The sequence below is a fragment of the Nannospalax galili genome, unplaced genomic scaffold (genome assembly GCF_000622305.1).
Source record: "Nannospalax galili isolate Female #2095 unplaced genomic scaffold, S.galili_v1.0 scaffold940, whole genome shotgun sequence".
In the NCBI taxonomy this organism is placed as follows: Eukaryota; Metazoa; Chordata; class Mammalia; order Rodentia; family Spalacidae; genus Nannospalax; species Nannospalax galili.
In genome coordinates, this window is record NW_008346079.1 from 584,562 (window position 1) to 609,647 (window position 25,086).

A 25,086-nucleotide genomic window follows, 5' to 3' on the forward strand; every position below is an offset into this window, starting at 1 on the left:
TTTTCTAGTTCTAGAAAGAACGTCATTGGATTCTGCGGGGACCGCACTGAGTCTGTGATCACTTTTGGTAATACGCCGTTTCAGTGTCAGTCTGCCCGTCCATGGACATGGGAGGTCTCCCAAACTTCCACTGTCTTCTCCAGTTCTGTTCTCCCTGAAGGCTTTGAACCACCTGCAGCCCTCCTTGAACAGCCCTCCTCCTCCCTCCCTCTGGGTTCCATAGCCTTGGGCCAAAAGGGAATTGGGAACCCGACATTCCTGAAAGCTAACACTTACATGGAAGGCTCAAGAATCCTTTACTCCCAGCACTCAGGAGGCAGAGGCAGGCAAATCTCTGTGCATTCAAGGCCAGCCTGGTCTACATGGTGAGTTCCAGGCCAGCTGGGGCTACTGGGGGACACCGTCTCAAAAAAAAAGCAAGCAAACAAACAAAAGAACCCCAAAAGCACTTTACACCCAACCAGCTCTCATAGAGCTGATTGGCCCTGGGAAACTGAGGCTCAGAGAGGCTGAGATGGGGGAGAGACAGAGCTGGAGGAGCAGCCTTTCTCGTTCCTACTCCTCCAGGAAAGCTCTGAGAGATGGAGGCTCGCCCCACCAAGTCAGGCTGGGGCTGGGGCTGGGGCTGGGAGCAGGAGGTGGTGGTTACCGTAACAAGTGGACGAGCACTCAGCTGTCCCCACTTGGGGAAGGGGAGAATGCAGCCAAGACAGGAAGCCTGGGGACAAAGGAGGTAGCGAGAGAGGGGAACAGTACGGATTTGGGTGTGAGGAAACCTGGAATGTACCAGTGTGATCTGGAGCAAGCTCCTGCTTCCTCACAGGCCTCAGTGACCACTGGGGATGACTGGCCCCTGGGTCTCCAGCGCCTCTGTCCAGGCACTTGTGGCTTCCCCATCACAAATTGCCTCCTGCGTACCAAGCTGCTAGCAGCAGACGGATGAAAACTAATCGCCAGTGTGACCCAGAAATTCCCTGTGAGTCACAGAAATTCCCTGGATAACCGTGGATTCGTCCACCCCTCCCCACAGCATTGCCTGGAAACTGCCTTGCCTAATAGAGGGTGGCACTATGGCGAAGAGATGCAGTGACCAAAAATGGCCAGCAGATGGAGCCAAAGACCCAGGAATCCCAAACAGTTTTATTTCTAATTTTTTTTTTTTTCCATTTTTATTTTGGTGGGGAGGGGTACATCCACGCTACAGTGCACGGCGGAGGTCAGAAGACAACTTTATGGCAGTGTATCTCACATTTCACCATGTGTCCCAGGGATTAAACAGGTCGTCAGGCTTGGTTGCAAGCACCTTTACCCACTAAGCCATCCCAACTTTGCTTCCAGGACCACAGGTGCAGAAACGAAGCAACAAAGGCCAGAGATGTGCTGCCCTCCTCCCTGGTCAAGCTGAATTCATTCCAATATATTCGGATCTAATTCTAGCGCAGTTGTGATGGGAGCCGGGTTAGCCAATCAGAACACCTGGGTTCCCACAAACACATAACACATGCCCAAAAGAATCTAAATGAAATAATAAAGATGAATGCAATACGTGTAATGAGCGGTGTGGACGGTTTTACTGTGAGGCCCTTCCTCTCTGCCGCCTTCCTCTGGGCTCACACGCCCCTGTGCCCGTCCCCTCTCTTCCTCTGGGCTCACGCCCCTGTGCCCATCCCCTCCCTTCCTCGTCCTTCCTCTTCCCCCCCTTCCCCCGCCCAGCTGTATCTGTCAGTGGGATCCTGAGGTTATCGCTTCCTAGTTCTGTGTGACAAGCAGTCAGACCTTAATATAAGGAGGCAGAGACTGGATGGCCAAGCCACCAAGGGAGCCCAGTGCTAATCCCTCCTTTCCAACCAGACCACCTGTTCTCCAGGTACAGATATTTCTCTAGGAAAACCTAAATCTTCCAAAGACAGAGAATCCAGTCTCAAGGTCAGGACCCACGCTGCCTGGGACAGAGGAAGGAGCACTGTTCCAGATTGATTCTGGTGAGTTGATAAAAACACTCCGACCAGGGGTGTTAGAGGAGGCAAGGGTTTATTCCACGTCACACTTCCAGGTCACAGTCCTACACTGAGGGAAGGCAGGGCAGGAACTCATGCAGAAAGCATGGAGGAATGCTGCTTGCTGGCTCACTGCTCAGCTCATACCTTACACAGCCCAGGACCACCGGCCCACGGAATAGCACTGCCCACAGTGGGCTGAGCCCGCCTACATCAGCTAACAAGACAACGCCCCACAGAGCAACCTGATACAGTTACTCAAGTGAGTCTTTTTTCAGGTGACTCCAGGCTGTGTCAAGTGGACAGTCACTGGTAACTAGGACAGGTTCTGGCTGGCAGTCCACAGATCCTGGTTCAAAGTCTGAGCCTGCTCTGATGTCCGTGACACTGAACATTCCTTCTGGCCAGTTACCCTGCACTTCCTGCTCAGTTCACTCTTACCCCGGATGTGGCTCAACCCACCTGTGACCCTGTGACCTCTGGCAAACTGCTCGGGACTCCGCATGCCTGGATGCTGTTGAGGCGCAGGCCCACAGTTTGGCCCTGCGTTGTCTACACTAATTCACAGCTGTTGGTTTGGGTCTTGCCCTTTGAAGTCTGCATGTTCATTTGTGTGTCTGAAGACATGTGACTTGCATGGGTGCTTTTGATGCCACAGGAGGCCGGAGGAAGGCAGGCGATCACTCAGAAAGGGACACTCAGGGAGCTGGGGTGGGTTCAGGGAGTGGATAAAATGCTTGTCACACAAGCACGTAGACCTGAATTCAGATCATCAGCACTCATCGAAAAAAAAAAAAAAATGAGTATAGAGACACACACGTTATCTCAGTACTGGGGAGACAAGACAGGATCCCTAAGCTCACTGGCCAACCAGTCTTCAGCTAGACTAGTTTGGGCAAGAGACCCTGCCTCAAAATACAAGGTAGACGGCAACGTTCCCGGGGATGGGTCGGGTACTCCCGGTGCACCTGGAGTCCTTGTGGCACTCAAGACCAGGTCTATCTTGAGGCTCAGCTAGCTATGAAGCACATACAGCTGTTAAGACAGGAAGCCAGGTCAGCAGGGGAGCTCTGCTGAGGGACAGTGGTCAGGAAGATGACCTGGAGCAAGCAAGCCCAACAGCAGGAACATAGCACTGAGCAGATGGAGAGTTCAGAAGTAGATGCTAGAGACCAACCGTAGGAGTCTGTAGCCATCAGTGCCTTCATCCTGAGGCATAAATGGCCACACCAGGCTCTTTCCAGAGTGTAGGGAAGGGGGGAGAGGAGAGCCTCTAAGCTTCTTACATTCCAAATCTACATCTTCACCTGTTTCCAGGATGCCCTCGAAGGAAGGGAGTCAAGTGCCGAACACTTCCAGAACTCAGTTCCCACTCAACTGTGCATCTTATTCAATCTCAGCCTCTAGAATGTCCAGACCTCCGAGGCAACACCTTGTCATCTTCATGACTTTTCTCGCCTATTCTGTGCAGTTGCCTGGCTTGGGCTCTTTTCTGCATTGTCATGAGACCTTCCTGTCTCAGGATCATTACCAATCTTGGGAGCAGAGAATGCCCAAGCCTTGGGGCCACAACAAGATAGTAGGATGCATCGCCCCAAAGTCAGGGCTCTGGATTCCTTTCCAGGTGGAATTAGCAGCTCAGACTGAGCCTCCAAATTATTTAAAAATCTGATGTCCAAGGACCCTACCAGTACCACAAAAAGAACACTTGGAAAAAGGGAAAGTAACTTGGCCAGGCAGCTTTTATTTTTGAAAAGGGCACGTCGTACTGTCATTCAGATGGAATAGGTGACCCAATCCAGAAGTTTGAGAGGTTTTTATCCCAATGCAAGAGCACTGTGTCTTTTCCCCACTGGCTGGGATCTGACCTTAGTCTTCCCTGGTTGGCTAGTTTAAAAGAAACTACACAAAAGAAGGGGAAGCGGGTTGGCCCAGGAAGGGCCCTGCTGCCCCAGGCCACCAGATGCATCAGGGTCTGCGGAAGTGATAAGAAGAATTGCTTGTCATAAAACCAAAAGTCGTACTGGGTTTGAAGGAAAGACCAGTATTTAATGTTTCTTTTTTAAAAAATTATTTTATGTGTATGAGTGTACTGCCTGCATGTGCGTAAGTGCACCCGTGTCGTGCAGTGCCCAGGGAAGTCAGAAGGTGTCAAATTCCCTTGGAGCTGGAGTTATGGATGGTTGTTAGCCACCACATGGTGCTGGGAATGGAAGCCGGGGCCTCTGTAAGAGCAGTCAGTGCTCTTAACTGCGGAGCCATGTCTCCAGGCCAGTATTTAATGCTTCTTCCCCAGCTGAGCCTGGAGCAGGGACCACCTCTTGGGAGGCCTGTGGCTTGTTTACATGCAGCCTGCCCAGCCCTGCGGCTTTTTCACTTAACCCTTTGCTCCCTTTCTCTTTTTGTCCTTCTTTTCTTCTCCTTCAGCCAACAAACATTTCCTGCCACGCATCAGACCCTGAAGCAGAGCTCAAAGGTGAGCCACGCGTGAGCGGTGCTAGTCCTGACCTACTGAGTGCTCTGACTGTAGAACATTCGATTTCTGAACGTTTCCTTCAACATATGCCTGAGCTGTGCAGCCTGAGCGACTCAGTGACACGCCGTGGGAGAAGTAAGGTGCAATTGTATGAAAAACTTAGAAAGTCCATCCATTCTGACATAAACAGCTAAAATCATGTAGATAATTCAGGTTTAAACAGGTGTGACTGAAACTGCCAAGGTCACTGCTAAGTCACCAAGGTAAGAAACTTTGCAAACTGCCTCCATTCCAACTTAAAAATGTGCCTTAAAGAATTAGGTGCATCATGGTCAAAGTGCAAGGATAAGTGACCATGGCGTGCTCGCCGTAAAGGAAACAGCCACATCATACTCCTCCAAGGCTCAGGGAGGACTGTCACAAAATAGTGTCTTCTGGACGTGCCCTGGTCATTGTACTCGGGAACTCAACAGCAGCTGTGGTTGTCTGTGTGAGAGCTGAACAAGATCAGGCCAGTCAGAACTCCAGCATGGATAGGGCCATGGTCCCACCCCTGAGGAGCCACTGGCTGATGGCTGCTGGCGGGAGGGAGGCAGGGCTTCAGGGCTCAGGCTGCTGTGTTGCCTGAGCTCCAGGGGAAGGCTCCACAGCCATGTGCATATGAGCAGCACTAACTGGACGCAGTGTCACTTTAAAAAAGAGGACATGAAGTTGGGACATGGTGGGGTGGTCAGGGATGAGCTGGGGTGGGTGGGGATGCTCAGAATACATTTATAATGTACAAAATTCCCAAAAAATGGACACTATCAATGCATGCACAGTCAGGCTATAAAAGCGACCTACACTTTAGGACTGGCTTGAGCAAGCAAGGGCCAGTGTGTACAGAAAACAGGAAGGGGGAGGGGGCAAGAGGTAAGCACAACAGCAGCCTCCACACAAGGCAGCTCAGAAAGGTAACGTCCAGGAAGCTCAGCACTCATCTGTGAGGTCAATGATCACAGCACCTTTCTTCACCTTTAGCTTAATGACAAACGTGTTGAGAGCGCATCTGGACGTTAACTCTGGGGATGTTCAGACAGGAAGCCCTTTGGGATATGGAACTTGGCCAGACACAATGACCAGGAGGATGGGCCTCAAGAAAGAGTAAAGCACCATGAGCAGACGGTGCCTGAGCCAGCTGCAGCCAGTCACAGCAGGGGCAAAGTTTCAAGGCTCCCCCCATGTTCATTACTCTTCTGCTGCTATGATAAAACACCATGACCAAGGCAACTTAAAGGAGGAGTTTATTTGGCTGTGGTACCAGAAAGATGGGAGGCCGTCATGGAGGGACGGTGTGGCAGCAAAGGCAGAGGAGCAGAAGGCTGAGCACGCACATCTCCAAGCACAGGAAGCAGGGGAAGCTGGAGCTCTCAAAGACCACCCCCAGTGACACACTTCCTCCAGCAAGGCCACACCTCCTAAATCTCCCCAAACACCAACTGACCAAGTGCTCACATACTTGGAGCTACAGGGAACACTGACTCAAACCAGCATGCTCCATAGAGCAACAGGGGCCACAAGGGCACCTTGGACGCTTGCCATGTCAGATCTTCATTGCTAAGCCTTTTAGGAAAATGGGCAGCTAAGACATAATACCTTAGTTCTTGATGTTCTAAAATATCACACTTTGAGTAAATATAATTCTATCTTATTGTAATGGTTTTCAAAGATGAGGGGCATGATTCACAAAAGTTACGTGAACCATTAAAAAAACAAAATAACAAAGTTGAAGAACTTCTTTCTTAAAAAGTCTGAATACCAAAATAGCTTCTTGTTGCTAAAGACTGCAAAAAAGCCCTAAGATTTACAGATGAGCATCGTATTTTTTTAGAAATACATTAAAACAAAGATTGAGGGTGTATTGCATCTCAGAGGCTAAATCCTGTTATGAGTGCATATCATCTTTACAGGACTTGACGACTTTGATGATACTCAAACAAGAGCCCCTCACCAAGAGAGTCTGTTCCTCCTCTGGACCCTGCAGACAGGGCGTGTGGACCCCGCTGGAGACTCTGCAGCTGGAGGCACGCATGTGCACTTACTGATCTGGAATCCAGCTGAGCAGTGGCCATCTGAAGCCAAAGGGACTTTGACTTCACTGTGGCTCATCCATGGGGCAGCCAGCTTCTCTCCAACACCACCTACGGAGATGACGAGCCATGACACTGCCTAACTGTCCCAGAACCCCCATGAGGAAGGAGAATCATCTGGGGCTTGTACATGCTCAGCTCCCCTAGAGACACAGAATCCATTCTGGAAGAAAGAAAGCCCAAAGTGGCATCAATGAGCCATGAGAGTCATGGACTCCAGGACATCAGGTTAAGTTCTTTTCCTCCTGCTTAACAAGTTCATCCACAAATTATAACCATGACAAGCTTGTTTTACAACATTTCAAAGAAGTCCAGTACTTTTGCCCAAGTGTCCCACTAACCTTTATTTAGAGCTATTATCTGAGGCTTTCCTCAAATACATATACCTTTTTAAATCGTGTATTAACTCCAACACTGGGAAGAGCGGGGTGGGGGAACCCGAATACATCAGCCACACGGAGCAGCACATCCCCAGGAAGCCTACGCTCCTGCCTGGCTCTTCACACACTGAGTGCCTCTCTCAGCCTTGCTGCGAGCCCTGAAGAAAAGAGGCATGACAGCGGTCACAGTCACAGGTGGCATCTTCCGTTCTTCAGTGTTCTGACAGAGGCCCACTCCTGGCTGACTCAGTCTTGCTCTCAATGAGAGAGATCTGTAGCACGGGCAGGAGCAGCTGAAAGGCATCTTGGATGTAGGAGGCGCTGTTCGATGCCTGGCAGGATTGAAAAATCACCAGAAAGAAAATGTCAAAATCCCAAGAAAGAGAAAGCACACTTTTCAAAGAGCAAAAGAACAGCCCTGAGTTTGCGATCTGACTGAAGCCGTGGCTTATGAAGCAAAGTCAGAACAGATGTGACCATGCAGACCATGCAGCCCTCTCAACAGGGATGAGATGGATCTGGTGCTCACGCTAATACAGCAACAAGACCATCGTCAGCATCTCCCAACTTGCCATCAGAAATGGCCACTGTTCTCGGCCACCTGCTCAAGCTTGACAGTATCATCCATCCCAACTGGGGGACTCTGCCCAGTACCACGTCAGTCACTGAGAGCGGCTCTCAGAAGGCTATGAACCCTGCGCCCTCCAGATTTAGCCATTGCGACAGCTTCTCCCTCAGACTCAGTGTAAACAGTGAACAGCAGCTGCTGCTCAGATGTAACGGAGCACCACATTCAGATCACATGGAACACACACCATCTATATGCACAACAAACATGTTTAGGAGAAACCTTGCAGAACTGTTACGCCAGACTTGATTTATATCTGACATGATCTCAGTTTCCAGAATAACGGTTTATTACATTAAGTAAAAATGTACAACTTCTCAGACGAGAGGTTCAAAGCTCGTTGTCCAAGTGAGGTCACCTTCTGTGCATCTAGCAATGGCTAGTGCTCCTATCCAAACTTCAGTAGGACATGGACAACACATTTTCCAGCCAAAGGAGACCTCATAGATCATCTCATCGAATCACCTTGCATTTAAAAAGAGCAAGACTGCCGGGAACAGCAATTTGGATTCAGGACTGAGGAACATACCAGGGAGGACCCAGGGATCTTGCTGGGCTGCAAAGTTCCCTGAACTCTGCCAGGACTAAATCACGAACTCTTATTTTAAAAATCAGTTAAGTGATCACAAGAGTTCTCCCAAACTATTCAAAGGAAACTGTGTAGTTGAGGAATGAAACCATTTCCTCAATGGTAACGTAAAATACTTTGAAACTAAAGAAGTAACCGTCTATCCCTTTAAAAAAACCCTCAATTTATATTTAAAATCTAGCCTATTAGCAATATATTTCTCCCACTAGACTCACAGAAGTATGTTCTACCCAGATCACCACAGGTCTAAGCCGTCAGCAGTTTAAAGACAAGAGCTCTGCCAACGGGCTCCAGAGGCCATCCCACAAGGAGACAACAAAGGCAGACCACGGGTCCTCTCATACCTCCTCAAGTCCTGGACACTGAAACCCTGGGTCCTTGACGCTAACAGACTGTCAAAGAGATGGAAGCTCAGCTGCCACTCTGACAAGACAAGGAGGACTTTGTCTTGGAGAGGACATGTCTTGTTTTGTACCATCTCTCAGCACAACCCTCGTCCCTCGGGAAGCAGTGTTGCTGTGTGGTTTGCAGTGCTCCCTGCTTAGCAGCCGGCCTCCACAGGGTATGTCATCACTGAGAGCTGTTAGGCCATCAAGGGTAGGATCAGGACAGCCTACTGCCACCTCCATTCCACTTTACCCACGTCTCCGTTAGGCCTTCCAATCCACGGGTAGCGGTGGATATCAAATAAACAGCACTGCGGCCTAGCTTATCAGCATGGCTAAACTGCCAATCTGGGATTTTTTAAATTGTGTCCATTTTATTAACCAATGTTATTTACAGTTAAAGACTGAAACTAATATATAATTCATGAAATTACATAATATGTTTACGATAAAAGAATCAAAGAATAGGAAGAAAAAGCAGGAGAGAGGGCGAGGGGAGCAAGGGAGGAGGGAGGGAGGGGAGAGGGAGGGAGGAGGAGGGGGAGGCTCGGGCTAACACAGTAAAAATGGGTCAAACCCTAAAACACAGCTTTATCTCAGGCTTTTCTGTTGCTACAAAAGAAAGCTAAGTTTGTCTTTTTTTTATTTCATTTTTTGAGGATTTCATACATGAGTATTGTATTTACATTTTGTTTCATGTCTCAATTTTTTTTTAACTGAACTTTTTTTTCACGCAATATAATTTGATGGTATTTAGATCCCCTCCCCTGCCTGCACCTCCCGGCATATTCTGGTTTAAAATCCCAGCATAGACATGGAACGTATGTAAGAAATCCAAATCCGACCTAAGGAACTTTGGGCAATTGATGGCTGCTGGGAGGGGGAGAGACAGTGTCTCACAGGATGGGACTCTTGGAGGACGGACCCACAATGAAGGACATTTGGGGACACAAATTATACTCTCTAGGCCATATACTATATATGAGAGTACATTAAGTTGGGCGGGGGCAGTGGGGGACGGTGCAGAAAGAGAAGGAGATCTAAATACCATCAAAGCACATTGTATGAAAAAATTAAAATTTTGTTATCACAAAAATTCAATAAAAAATTAAAAGAAAATACCAGAAAAAAGCAAACACTAATGTAATGACATAATGCATTAAAGCTTAGGAGCAAAGACTTAAAACCATTACTACTAACCTCCAGAAATACTGCAGTGATCAAGGGATTAAGGACATCTGCCTTTTCTGTGACCTAGAACAAAGGTAGTTTTATGTCAGAGTACTTTACAAAACCAAGAGGTAGAAGAGAATCCCACTGTGAAACACGTACGCATCAATACACGCACCCACCTAGACAAGGCAGCACAGCTCACCTGTGAAAGGAGAGACCGGCCCCACGCTTCCCCCCTCTCCTCCTGTCTGTGCACACGTACACAATGCACGTAAGTAGAGGCCAGAGGACAACTTTTTGGGGTGTCAGCTCATTCCACCACAGCGAAAGGAGAGACCGGCCCCACACTTCCCCCTCTCCTCCTGTCTGTGCACACGTACACAATGCACATAAGTAGAGGCCAGAGGACAACTTTTTGGGGTGTCAGCTCATTCCACCACAGGTCCAGGGCATCAACCTCGGGCACTTGGCTTGCACAGCAAGCACCCTGACCCACTGAGCAACCTGGCCAGCCCTGTGGGTTTTTAATTGACTTCTGTGTGGTCTGAACAGACAGTAGTTCTATTCAGGCATAAAGAAGAATGAAACTAGGTCATTTTCAAGAAAAGATAACACACCTTTGTGCCTCAGGAAGAAAAATACTGCATGCCTTCTCTCACAGACGGCATCTAGATTACTGGGGGGAGGGGGGATGGAAGCATCAGCAGGACTTTCGGCAGTAGGGGAAAGAGAGTAACTCGATGAATATGAACAAAGTACAATGGCCCACATGTATGAAAACAATCTACACACGTGATAGCTGCTGCTGTGAACTCAACAAAATCTAGAATCATTTGGGAGACAGGCCCCTGGGCATGCCTATAAGGGATTACCTTGGTCAGGTTAACTGATACAGGAAGGCCCATCTCAACGGTAGATGGCCATCCCCTGGGCAAGAGATCTTGGCCTGTTTAAGTATGTGAGAACACAGAACGAACCTAGGTATCTGCCGTCTAGTAACTCTTGATAGAGGGGCAAGAGAGTTCAATGGGAAGGCAGTCTTCACAGCAAGCAGTATTCGAGACAAAAGCGTGCAGAGCCAGGAAGCTGGACCCCTGCTTCACACCACACACCAAAATTAATGCAGAGTACATCCCAGACAAAAGCTCATCAGAGAAACACAAAGTCAACCTTGATTAGGCGGTGACTTCTTAGGCACAACACCAAAAGCACTGACAGCTCAACTTTGTCAAAATTTTAAACCTTTGCACAAAGGACATAAGAAAGTGAGCAGGTGGACCAGCGATGGCTCACTGGTTAAAGCATCGGCTGTGCTTGCAGAAGACCTGAGTTCAGGTCCCAAAGTCCACATGGAAGCCAGCAATAATCCATACCTCCAATTCCAGCAGAGCGTATGCCCTCTTCAGACCTTCTTGGGCAATGCACACACACGGTGCACTTACATACATGCAGGCAAAACATTCACACCCATAAAATTCTAAAAGTAGGAACAGTCTAAATGTCTACCAACTGAAAAACAGACAAATAAAATGTGGTATGTAGAGCCAAAAAATGGAATCCAGATAATAAAGTATTAGCGCATGCTAAAATGGGGACAAACTTCAAAAATCCTATGCTAGGCTAACAGAACGTGTACACATATGATCTTGGGTATATAAAATGTTCAGGACAGGGAAATTTACAGAGACAAAAAGTAAAGTGTTACCCAGGATTGGGAAAGTGTGGAGAGGGAGATGAGGAGGGTTAACACATGAGGGGTTTTTTGGGGGGAGGTTAATGAAATATTCTAAAATTCCATTTAACAATAATTGTACAGCTCCATAAATACAGCAAAAGCCATCAACTTGTATCTCAAAACAGGTGAATTTTATGGTACATAAAATATATCCAAAATAGTTAGATACTGGCCCCAAGAGGCATGACTTCTTACCCCAGCAGTGGTCAGACAGGTGGTGAACTGTTTCGACAGGGAGGACAGCTCTTTACACAAGCCAACAGTGACCCTGGGAAAGAAGAACCAGTCAGGAGAACTCTGTTCTTCCTTTTCCTCCTCTTTTTACTTAATAAACTGTATTTAGCAACTCTTGCAGAACCCAGGGGCTGGAGAGATGGTCAAGGGCACTTCTGTTCCTGCAGAGACAGGTTCGGCTCACAACCACCTGTTAACTCTAGTTCCAGGAAATCCAACACCCTCTTCTGGCCTCCCCCAGCCCCAGGCATATGCACATGGGTGCACATACACACATTCAGGCAGGCAAAGACATTCATCACATAAAATACAAATAAATGTTTTTAAGAAAGCAAGAGAGCAAATCACTCCTGACGGTAACTGTAAAGAAGAAAGCACGTAAAGGTATAAGTCCGCCTTCTCTCCTGGTGTCAGTTTAGAGTAAGAAATCTTGTAGTGACCCCATGTATTGGGACACAAGCCCCACCATACAGGCGCTGTTACCAGTACTGGGAGAGTCTGATGAGCCCCTGGGGCTGTGTCTGTTTCCTCCTGCTGCGGACAGACCCTTTCCTGCCTTTCCCCACAACGGCTGTTTCCTGGGTGCCTGAGTTCTGCACGGTGGAAGCTGGGCTGTTCCTCCTCTGGGATGACGTCCGCACCAACTACCCCTTCTTAGGGTCAGTCCCTGCAGGTAGCCCTCCGTCTCTAGGTCCTCGCCTCTTCTGGTCTCTCCAGGCTGACTGTGAACAGCCCTCTGCATGTGCTCCCCTCTGCTGCACTGGTCTTCTCGGCCTCCCACACCGCAGCATCCTGTTACTGAATTCCTGTACTGACGACTGGCCTGTTCTCCCCATCAGGAGCTGACCCCTTTGCTCGCTCATACCACTACTAGGCACCGATACTATTTTCATTTTTTAGACAATGAAAGTTAAGGAAGTTAAGGGACCTGACCATCGTCACTCAGATTATGACTATCGCTGGCTTCCGAGATCAAGTACAAGACAGCCAGTGCTGAACGTCTCCTCAGAGCCCTCGTGTCATAGCTCCTTGTTATCTCTTGGTCTTACTATCCTGACTATATACCAGGTGTCTTTTTTTATTCTGTCTCTTTCTGTCTCTCTCTGTCTCTCTCTCTCTCTGTCTCTCTCTCTCTCTCTCTCTCTCTCTCTCTCTCTCTCTGAGTAAATAGGTTAAACACAAGCACCTCTTCCTAGCAGAGGCCACGCCGACTAGAAGAGTTCCCTAAGAGGCGCCAGGACATCAGCCTTAGTCCCCTCAACAGAGAAGAGCACAGCTAAGTACACATCCATCCATTCACGCAGAAACGCATGTGCAAGTCTCCTATGTGCCAGGCACTATTCTAAGCTCTGGGGATGATTCAGAGAGCAGTCTCATGTCTACGGATTCTCACTGATCAATCAAGGGGGAGATGGGGGGAGCGGTATGAGCTACAAGAATAAGGCAGCCTAAAGGATCAGATTGATGGGAGATAGCATTTTGGGCTGTGTGAGGAGGCGTGTCTGAAGTGGCATCAGGTAGACTGGCACTCAGTGAGGAAGTGGGGCCTGGAAGGCCATTCTACGTCATAGGAAAACCAGTCTCCATACAACAGGCTGCTTTGGGGCTGTGTCCTTCATCCTTTAGGGTGCTCAGGACAACACTGGGGCTGCTGCCGCTGAGGGGTCTGAAGCGCACCGACAGCCCCTTCCAGTCCTGGTGCACCGGCTGCCCTGAGTACCCCGAAGCGTCTCACTTAAATCAGGGTTAGCCAGGCGTCCATAATCCCAGCACTCAACAGGCTAAGGAAGGGACTGCAAATTTGAGGACAGCTTAGGTCACACAGCAAGACCCTACCTCAGCACAGCACATACATGCATGCACACCTCCCCATAGGCGTCTATTTAAATTTAGACCATCACTAGGCCTTATCCTCCCTCCTGGGATTACTTTCTACTATTTTGAAATATGTTTGCTCAAAATCACCAATGCAGTCAGAAAAAAAGAAAAAGAAAGCATGTGTGGGACTTGGACAACCGTCTGCATCCTGTGCTGCACAAATTGGGCGAGCCCCTTAACTTCCCAGGTCTGCGTCTCCTCCTTTTTTAAAGCTGGGCTAATCAGTTACCCTTTGTGCTGCTCTAAGAATTTGGAATGATACACATTACTCCCTTAGCATGGCACCGGGTATGTAATCAGCACTCAGTAACTAATAACCGCAATTAAGAACTGAGGTACTTAGAACTAGTTTCTGTGCCACTCCTAATAAGATTAACAATCTGGGGCTGGAGAGATGGCTCAGTGGTTAAGAACACTGGTTGTTCTTGCAGAAGACCCAGGTTCGAATCCCAGCACCCACATGGCAGCTAACAACTGTTCATAAATCCAGTTCCAGGGGATCCGACAGCCTCTTCTGTCCTCTGTGGGCACTGCACGACACGGGTGCACTTACCTACATACAGGCAATACATACATACACATAAAAATAATAAATTAAAAAAAGATCTGTTTAAAAAAAAAATCTGAGATGAAACAGTTCTCAGAGCACAAGCCTATTCATTAAGTGGCAGTTTATGATGTAGGCTTGTCACAGCTCACTGAAAACACTCCAAATGAAGCTAGGCGTGGTAGCACATGCCTTTACTCCCAGCACTCAAGAGACAGAGGCAGACAGATCGCTCTGAGATCAAGGCCAATTTGATCTACATAGTACTGAGTTCCAGGCCAGCTAGGGCTACAGGGAGACCCAGTCTCAAATAAAAGAAAAATAAGAAAATCCACACGAACAAAGCTCTAACATATACATGTGTGTGATATAAACAACATCTTATTAAAAGCAGAAGTTTCTAGAAGCTCAGGAAGAGGGCAAGAAGCCCCCTGGGCATCTTCATTCTTTAAACAGCTATCACACTCACTGGGAAAGAGCCCTGCTCCTCACTAAGGCCGTCACCTCCTGCCTCTGGCCATGCAGAACCAAAGCCGCTGTCTTGTGGAAGAGTTCAACCGAGCAGGCAGTCAGCTCTGCTAAGCTCCGGATGGCGAACGCATGGACACCCTGGAAGGAAGGCCAGAGCAGACACTGGTCACTGTCAATTCTTCTCAGTGGATGACTCCACCTTGCTTGTCCTTTCCACAGGCATCCTCTTCTTCCACAGTACGGTGCCACTTGACAGCTGGGATTGGGATTGTAACTGCAAAAACAGAGGTTCTTCTACAGACCGGTGAGACCATGCAACCAGGTTTTGGTAAAGGATTGAGATAAAGTGTCTAGTGGCAGTTTCTGGGATCTTTCCTTGGGGCACAACCGACTTCCTTCCTTCCTTCCTTCCCTCCCTCCCTCCCTCCCTCATTTTTCCTTCACCCCTCTCCTATAGCATCAAAAAAATTGCTATCAATCTTGGATCACAATGTTGAAATTATTGTTATCACTGCAATAAAATAAAAATACCCTAGTCCTCAACTGTAATATCTGTATTTTAGTTCAGTTTAGCTGTGCATGTGTGTGTGTGTGTGATGTGTGGTATGTGATGTGTGTGTGTGATGTGTATAGTATGTATGTGTATGTGTGATGTGTGGTGCATGGTGTGTGTGGTGTGTGTGTATGTGAGATGTGTGTGGTATGTGTGTGTGTGATGTGTGGTGCATGGTATGTGTGGGATGTGTGTGTGTGTCTGTGATGTGTGGTACATGGTGTGGGGGGTGTGTGCGTGTGTGTGATGTGTGGTACATGGGTATGTGGGGGTGGTGTGACGTGTGGTACATGGTGTGTGTGATGTGTGGTGTGTGGTGTGTGTGTGTGTGTGTGTGTGTGTGTGTGTGTGTGTGTGTGTGTATGTGGGGGTGGTGTGACATGTGGTACATGGTGTGTGTGATGTGTGGTATGTCTGTGTGTGGTGCATGGTGGGGGGGGTGTGGTCCATGGTGTGTGGTGTGTGTGTGTGTGTGCGTGTGTGTGTGTGTGTGTGTATACTCACCTCTGTGTGCACATGTGGAGGCCAGAGGTCAATGTCTGGTGTCTTCCTCGGTCACTCTCCACCTTATCCCTGAGACTTTCTCACTGCACCCCAAGCTCATGTTCCAGCTACCCTGCCTCACCAGTGAGCCTCGAGGGTCATCCTGTCTCCACAACCCCACAGTCCCCAGTGCTGGGGTTACAGTCACACTCCACCAAGCCCAGCCTTTCATGTGGTGCTGTGGATCCAAGCTCAGGTGTTAACGCTTGTATTAGCAAACACTTTACCACAAAGCCATCACCCAACTCCCTCAGCTTTATTTTTTTTTTAAAGACGAGTTGGGCTGAATTTCCACGTTGGACAGCTCACAACTGCCTGGAACTCGAGTTTCAGGGGTTCCAACCCCTCTTCTGGTCTCCATGGGCACCCAGTCATATGTGTGCATAACTCACACAGGCACAGGCACACACACACACAGGAAGGGCTCAGGTGCTCTGGTCACCTCTACTGAACTCTGGTTGGCGTCCTCGGTACTTCTGGCCTCCAGCTGTTTTTCTTCTCCTTCTGCTACTGGCTGGGTCAGAGACGCTCTGATCCTCTGGTAGGCTGCATTTCTTGCCTAAATAAGGAAGATAATCTAAACAATGCAATTTCCTTCCCAGCAGGGCACATGCGCCCTGGAGTCAAGCTCTTGTTCCCACGAGAACAGGCCCTGTCTTACTAGATAAGAACCCTGGACAACATCAGCCCTGTGATCCAGTTACTTCTCAAATTCTTTCTTTGGCTTCTTAAAAACTGAGGAAAACCTTAGGTACAGTGAACAAATCTTCAGAGGAGAGTTCCAGACATGTTTACATGACATGCACCTGTAAACATGTCTGTGAAACTTAGCCAAGTCAAGATGCAAAACACTTCCATCGGCCCCCAAAGGTCCCGTGACACATGACACCCCATTATTCAATCCTGCCCAACCAAAGACAAGTACCTTCCACTCACCCAAACCTCATCTGTCCAGCAGGTGCGTAAAGATGGAGACAAGCTCACTTTCATTTGTCTGGATACTTAATGCACAGCACATGTCAGATGTATCCATGCTATCACACATGTAAGTTCATTCATGTTTCCTACTGTGCACTATGTCACTATACAAGCTCCACAATGTCCACTCTCCTGATAGGAACCTCTGGTTTGTCTCTGGGTTCTCTGAACACCAGTATCCCTGGCTCCTCACTACCTCATACTCTTTGTTCTTCTGTTGCTGGCCACATGGATCCCACTGGCCTGCCTTCACCCTTGACACATCTCACCTCACCTGACCTGATGCTTGCTCCTAGACCATTATTTCTAGCCCTTAACTCCCCTCTCTGGAAAACAAAGCATCCAAACACCCAAGAGACATGTTCAAATATTCTGCATGCTACTCTACACACACGTTTAAAAAATTCCTACCCCTGAACTTTTCATCCTATTAGTCAAAACTTAGAGGTACTGACCTATACCAGAGACCCAAGCAAAAAACCAAACAGAGGCTAGAGAGCTGGTCCAGTCAGCAAACTGCTCCATGCAAGCTGGGTGACTTGAGCTCAGATCTCCGCCATCCACCAAGGCCAGACGTGGTGGTGCCTGTCTGTAATCCCAGCCCTGAAGGGCCAGACACAGGCAGATCCCTAGGGTTGCAGGCCAGCTAGCTGTACTGGATTGACAAGCTAAAAAGCTCATTTCAAGAAATAAATCGGAGAAGCAACTGAGGAAGGCAGCTGACACTGACCTCTGCCCTCCGCGTGTGCGTGTACACACAGGCACGCGTGCGCACACACACTGACACACACACAGACACACACAGAACCAAACAGAATGGATTACGTGAAGACTCGGGAGCAGGAAAGCTCAGTGTGCTGAGACACTGAGGTCAGTACAGAAGGCAGAGGACAGAGCAGCAGAGAATGGCTGGAGGGACAGAGACTAGGAAAACCCTAACGAGGGAGGAACTGTCCAAACAACAGGGGAAAGTCTTTGCAATTCCTTCTAAAAATAAAATGGGGGGGGGGGACCTTGGGGGCTAATTTAATGAAGATTAAATAAGACAGAAGACCAACAGAACGGTACTCCATAAAAGACAAAGGCAACCGGCAGTATAAATGTGTTACGTCGAGGAGATTCTGAGGAGACAGCACACACCCCACGTGCCCGCTTTTCCCACAATGCAGTAAGTGGGGTCAACATGGACTACTGGTGCCAAGTGAGGGTAACTTCTTAGCCTTTCCAAATATCACAACTGTCAACCACCCCCAAGGGAAGTCTGGCGAAGGCTGGCAACACAGGGCTCAGAGCACTCCGAGCTCTTTTCTCCAACAACTAATGTTTCTCCAGCCAAAAGCAACAAGGCCTGAGGAAGGAACGGGCTTTGCCCACGCTCCTCCCAAATGTGAGGTCAGGGCAAGTTCGGGTCAGGGGCTAGGAGGACAGCTCTGTCAGCCAAGTGCTTCCACACAGGCACGAGGCCCCGAGTTCAGATCGCCAGCACTCATGTCACATGCTGGCTGCAGGGTCCTGAACCTGCAGTCCTGGTGCAGGGAAGTGGAGCACAGGAGGAGCCCTGGGACAGCCAGTCTAGCTGAACTGGCTCAGGTTCAGTCAGACCTTGTCTAAAAAGTAAGGCGGAGAAGGGAATGAGGAAAACACCCAACATCAAATTCTGACCTACATACACAACAACAACACACACAAATTTAACAAAAAATTTTAAATGACTTTATAATGTTTTGCTAGAAAATAGGGAACATGGGGCTGAAGAGACAGCTCAGCGGTTAGAGCACTGGCTGTTCTTCTAGAGGACCAGGATTCAATTCCCAGCATCCTCACAGCAGTTAACAACTATCTCTAACGCCAGTTCCAGCAGATCCGACACCCTCTTCTGGCCTCCATGGGCACTGCACAACACAGATGCACTTACATATATGCAGGCAAAACACTCGTACACATAATATAAAAATTGAAAATTTTAATTAAAAAAGCAAGGAAAATAAGGAAGTACCCAAATGATGAGGACACAGAGGAGGAGGAGGAGTGGCCGACCTACAGGACAATGATGAGGACACAGAGGAGGAGGAGGAGGAGGAGGAGCCGACCTACAGGACAATGATGAGGACACGGAGGAGGAGGAGGAGCCGACCTACAGGACAATGATGAGGACACAGGGGAGGAGGAGGAGCCGACCTACAGGACAATGATGAGGACACAGAGGAGGAGGAGCTGACCTACAGGACGAATTGAACACCATCAAGTAATTAAGGACAGTGGTGAGCTGCAATAAGAAGGGGAAAATCTGAATTCATACAAATAACAGACCTAAAAGAGAACAAGATGTCAACAATAGCAGCAGAGACATAGGGGTGCTCAGGTTAGGAAAATCACTTTAGAATTTTCACAGTAAGGTAAGTTGCAAAAAGAATCATACACAGAGGGGCTGGGGGCATAGCTCAGCTGGTATAGTGTTTGCCTGGCATGCAGGGGGGCCACGGGCTACGTGCTGGCACCTGTAAACCAGGCATGGTAGCACATGCCCATATTCCCAGCACTCAGGAGGTAGAAGCAGAAAGATCAGTTCAAGGTCATCCTCTGCTGCATACAGGGACAGCTCAGGAGTCACCACCAAAGATCAAGGCTCCATCATGGGACTCTGCTTCCACATACTAAATAGTCACTATTTAGTCACCTGTCTCTGGCGACAGCAAAGTCTGCCTCTAGCTCCACGTGGTGACAGCTGTATCTCATCATCTCTGAACGGAAAGACCTCAATGGAGAGGCTTGATCTTTGGTATCATGAAGTTTGGTCAGCACCATCAACTTTAAATGAGCAATTTTCTGAGCACTCAAAATAAGCAAAGTATTCCATAAAAACAGGCAAGAGTGGGACATGTGCTGGGGAGAGGGATACGGGCTCTGCACACGGACCTGGGGCGTGGGAGGCAGGGCAAAAGTGTGGAACTCTTCCAAATCATCAAGACTCTCTCCTTGCTGTTGGCGAGGTCACCGGCAAGGTTTTTACTCCCATATGCTGACTAAACACCATGCCATGGTATAAAGTGAGGGAGGTGGTTGGTTGTCTCAAGACCCAGGTGGGCTTTGAACTTGCAACCCCCTTGCCTCAGCCTCCCGTGTGCTGGGGTCACAGACGTATTACCATGCTTGGTTATTTGCTACACTCTTAGGGAGTCACTGACCTTGATGAGTTTCTCTGGTTTGGAAGAGACACGCAGCTGAGCAAACAGTTCTGTTATCTCTTCGGAAAAATCTTCACTCCCTGAAAAGACAAGAACCGTGTAAAACATTCCAGAGACCGTCAAGATCACAAGGAGGGGTGAGGGGTGAGGAGGGTGGGGTGTGGGGGGCTGAGGAGGGTCAGAGTGAGGATGAGGATTGTGAAGAGGGTCGGGGTGAGAAGCATGGGGAGGGTGGGGGGGGAGTGGCAGCAGCACTTGGTGCCCACAGAATCTTTGCGTACAGCACATCAATGAATACTTTCAACAGGCTGATGAGTGCACCATCCAACTGTAGTGAGCACAGCAATCTCAGCAAAGATCGGCAGTGAGCCCTGGCCCTCCCACACCAGTGCCCAGAAAAAAACAGGAACAAGTAGTAGAGACGGGGAGCACCAGGCAGGTACTGTGCTTCCAAGGAAATGAAGTTCAAGTTGGGACACTGGAGATGGTACAAGTTGAGCAGGAGAATCAGGCAGGAGAATGGGAAGTTTCAGGCAGATAAAACAAGTGCAAAGGGCTGGTGAGATGGGTTCAGAAGGTAAAGGCACCTGTCACACCTGATGACCTGTTTGATGCCCAGGACCCACATGATGGAAGGAAAGAACCAATTCCAGCAACATGTCCTCTGACCTCCATATGTGTGACATGCATGCACACACATACACAAAATAAATAAAGTGTAATTAAAATTTAAAAAAAGAAAACGAGGGCGAAGATCCAGGAGGGAGATCAGGAACAGCACAACTCTTGATCTGACGAGACTGTCTAGCGTAAGGAGTGGGGTGAAAGGCAGCTAGAGAGTGGAGTAGGTCAGACGATAAACATTTCAGAACTGCAGTGAGGAGGTCACACTTTACCCTGAGGGCTGCCAAGCACACACAGGCATGATCAACTTTAAACACAGAGAGGCCACCGGCTGGTGAAGGGCTAGAAGGACAAAGGAAGCCAGACCACAGCAATAACCCATGACTCAGAAAGAAGTGGTGGGTGAAGGAGATGGAGGAGGACTGCAGAGTGCTGGCACTGTGGGAAGGAAGCTGCCAGAGCAGCCTGAGACCACGGGGACACAGCACCCTCCCACCCAAGAAACAGGCAGGCAGCCATCTCAACAAGGCTCTCGTCCTTCCTCTGCATCTCTACCCATCTGCCCCACTAATGACACCCAGCCCCCAGACTGCAGAAGAAAACTCTTAAAAGAAATCTTTTAGCACTTGCATCTGTAAGCGTATTTCTCGCCAGGCATGGTGACACACATCTTTAATCCCAGCACTTGGGAGGCGGAGGCAAGCAGACCTTTGAGTTCAGCACCAGCCTGGTCTACACAGAGTTCCAGGCCAGCCAGGGCTACACAGTAAAATCCTATCTCAGAAAACAAAACAAAAATTCTATCTTGTGGTATTTTAGGAAATAAATTACATTATGGCAATGCACATATTAAATTTATAAACATTCAAATATATTGTGTCTAAATAAATGATTAATAATCAATTACTAGGTAAGAACAGTGATGAAAACATTTGGAGATTACTGCCAAGTGATGCTACACAGAACTTAGTATGAAAATCAGCTGTTCATTAGAATAAAAGTAAGTGTTGTAAAGTAAGTAAGTAATTGGAATAAAAGTAAGTGTTAGGCTCGGGGGAGAGTGCTTGTCTAGGAGGCATGAGCCCGGGGTTCAATCCCTGACATCCCCCAAAAAGTTGCTAGATTAAAATAAAAGTAGTGGATGGAAAGGAAAACGCAGTGTTGCTGAGGAGGGCTGTGGCGGGAGGGTGGAGGTGTCCCATGAGGAACGACTTCTCCACAGGCGAAGGAGTCAGGTAAAGACGACACAGGCACCGGACGCAGACTCTACTGCGAAATGACAGCCAACCAGAACCAGGCTCTGCGCTGGCTCTCCCTGTTACTGCCACTTTCTCGTTTTAACATCACTGAGATAGAATTAAGAATCGATTCCTACCAAAATCACAGAGGGAAGCTGGGCAGGACAAGGAAGGGGACTACACTGGTACCCACTGCTGCATTTTCAAAGTCCTCATCTCTAGCAAAAGGCAGGAAGAACTCTTGCAGAAAAAAACCATCTGCTGAGGAAACTCCTTGGAGTCCTCTATATGGTATTTAAAGATCAAGAATTCTGATTACTACACAAAGCCAGATGTTGACTAATTGAACAAATACTGTTAATTGCTCCATGTACAAATAATGAAAATTAAGTTTATAAATAACTGGAAATTGTCACATCATGGCCTGCTTAGGAAAAAAGGAACAACTTAAGAAAATCAAAATTACAGGAGGTCACACTTTACCCTGAGGGCTGCCAAGCACACACAGGCATGATCAACTTTAAACACAGAGAGGCCACCGGCTGGTGAAGGGCTAGAAGGACAAAGGAAGCCAGACCACAGCAATAACCCATGACTCAGAAAGAAGTGGTGGGCGAAGGAGATGGAGGAGGACTGCAGAGTGCTGGCACTGTGGGAAGGAAGCTGCCAGAGCAGCCTGAGACCACGGGGACACAGCACCCTCCCACCCAAGAAACAGGCAGGCAGCCATCTCAACAAGGCTCTCGTCCTTCCTCTGCATCTCTACCCATCTGCCCCACTAATGACACCCAGCCCCCAGACTGCAGAAGAAAACTCTTAAAAGAAATCTTTTAGCACTTGCATCTGTAAGCGTATTTCTCGCCAGGCATGGTGACACACATCTTTAATCCCAGCACTTGGGAGGCGGAGGCAAGCAGACCTTTGAGTTCAGCACCAGCCTGGTCTACACAGAGTTCCAGGCCAGCCAGGGCTACACAGTAAAATCCTATCTCAGAAAACAAAACATAAAAATTCTATCTTGTGGTATTTTAGGAAATAAATTACATTATGGCAATGCACATATTAAATTTATAAACATTCAAATATATTGTGTCTAAATAAATGATTAATAATCAATTACTAGGTAAGAACAGTGATGAAAACATTTGGAGATTACTGCCAAGTGATGCTACACAGAACTTAGTATGAAAATCAGCTGTTCATTAGAATAAAAGTAAGTGTTGGCCTGGGTAGAGTAAAAGTAGAATAAAAGTAAGTGTTGTAAAGTAAGTAAGTAATTGGAATAAAAGTAAGTGTTAGGCTCGGGGGAGAGTGCTTGTCTAGGAGGCATGAGCCCGGGGTTCAATCCCTGACATCCCCCAAAAAGTTGCTAGATTAAAATAAAAGTAGTGGATGGAAAGGAAAACGCAGTGTTGCTGAGGAGGGCTGTGGCGGGAGGGTGGAGGTGTCCCATGAGGAACGACTTCTCCACAGGCGAAGGAGTCAGGTAAAGACGACACAGGCACCGGACGCAGACTCTACTGCGAAATGACAGCCAACCAGAACCAGGCTCTGCGCTGGCTCTCCCTGTTACTGCCACTTTCTCGTTTTAACATCACTGAGATAGAATTAAGAATCGATTCCTACCAAAATCACAGAGGGAAGCTGGGCAGGACAAGGAAGGGGACTACACTGGAACCCACTGCTGCATTTTCAAAGTCCTCATCTCTAGCAAAAGGCAGGAAGAACTCTTGCAGAAAAAAACCATCTGCTGAGGAAACTCCTTGGAGTCCTCTATATGGTATTTAAAGATCAAGAATTCTGATTACTACACAAAGCCAGATGTTGACTAATTGAACAAATACTGTTAATTGCTCCATGTACAAATAATGAAAATTAAGTTTATAAATAACTGGAAATTGTCACATCATGGCCTGCTTAGGAAAAAAGGAACAACTTAAGAAAATCAAAATTACTTTATTGATTTCCTGCATATAGACATTTAAAAAGGAAGATTTTTTTATCTATTTAATTATATTCCAGATAATGAAAGTAATAGTCAACATTTGTTAAATACCTACTGTGTGCTGCACAATAATCTACTTCACTTAATCCTTGTAACATGGAGGAACTGGGCTGTCTTCTAACAGATGAAACAGAGGCTCTGTGTTAGCAGCTTGTCAGAGTGCATGGCTAGTAAGGCAGGCCCTCATCCTGAATGCCAAGTCCCATCACGGCTCAGGACACTAAACGATCACCTCACTATCTCAGGACAACTTTAAAACCTTTCGTTCAAAACCATTTTCTTATCAGGAGCTAACACTTTACATAAAATAGTATCCTTAAAAAAAAAAAGTATCCTTCAGTGAGACACTGGATAATCAGCCAGCACAGAGTACAAACAACACGTAACAGCCCTGTCTTCAGTGACCACACACAGAGCTTTCTACTCTCTCACGGCACAGGCCCGACAGCGCACTGGGAGGATCTCTACTTTGCTCTCCACAGACTCTGAATAAAGACTGACTTCCTGTTCACAATAGACTGGAAATGAAAAAAAAACGTGAGATTCAGGTGCCAGAGACTGGCTCACTGCAGTCAGGAGAAAACACCAAGAAGGAGCAAAGACAACTCTAAAACGCAATCTGGGATGCTTTTCAAGGCCCTCAAGTTTAGGAAGATTTAATCTAACAATTCTCAAACATGCACACACGGTACATACGCACACACACGCACACACAAATAAGAAGACCCTATAACTGAAATGTCTAAAATATTTATTCATTAAAAATAATAAACCATGGGGCTAAAGAGATGGCTCAGCGGTTAAGACACTGGTTGTTCTTGCAGAAGACCCGGGTTTGAATCCCAGCACCCACATGGCAGCTAACAACTGTCTGTAACTCCAGTCCCAGGGGATCCGACAATCTCTTCTGACCTCCGCACGCACTGCACGACACGGGTGCACTTACTTACATGCAGGCAATACACTCATACACATAAAATAAAAATAATAGGCCTGCTCGCCTACCCTCAGGCCTCTCTTGGGGTAAGTCTATCACGGAGCCCTCCGCACCTTGACTCCCCCAGCCGCATTCACCCTTCCATCACGCCCGCTGTTCTCTACTCCTAGTTTGGGCCCTGCGCCATTCCTAGTCTTGGGTCCCCAGACACCTGGGGAACCGATACTGATTCCTGATCTTTTTCACCCAGACCAACCTAGTGCCTTCCTTGGGCCCCAGGAGCACTGCTTCTAGACCTGGCCAAGCCCTCACCTCCCTCTACTTCCCTGGTTCTGCAACACCCGCCAGCCTCTTTCTGGGGCTGACAGCCTCTTTCTGGGTCTCCGAGGCTTACATTTCC

At 47.9% G+C, this 25,086-nt stretch overlaps 1 protein-coding gene across 4 annotated transcripts in view; it reads right to left on the reverse strand.

The window, feature by feature from the left end:
* Positions 1-5,738: 5,738 nt before the first annotated feature.
* Positions 5,739-25,086, reverse strand: part of Fam114a2 (family with sequence similarity 114 member A2) — a 46,192-nt gene continuing 26,844 nt past the window's right edge. For all 4 annotated transcript variants that reach the window (XM_008842333.2, XM_008842334.2, XM_029567932.1 and 1 more), the window contains exons 9-14: positions 19,883-19,962; positions 16,162-16,278; positions 14,622-14,761; positions 11,689-11,761; positions 9,786-9,839; positions 5,739-7,314 (exon numbers count right to left, since the gene is read on the reverse strand). In XM_008842333.2, the coding sequence (XP_008840555.1) occupies positions 7,195-7,314; positions 9,786-9,839; positions 11,689-11,761; positions 14,622-14,761; positions 16,162-16,278; positions 19,883-19,962 (584 nt within the window). In that variant the 3' untranslated portion in view covers positions 5,739-7,194. The remainder of the gene's footprint in view (positions 7,315-9,785; positions 9,840-11,688; positions 11,762-14,621; positions 14,762-16,161; positions 16,279-19,882; positions 19,963-25,086) is intronic.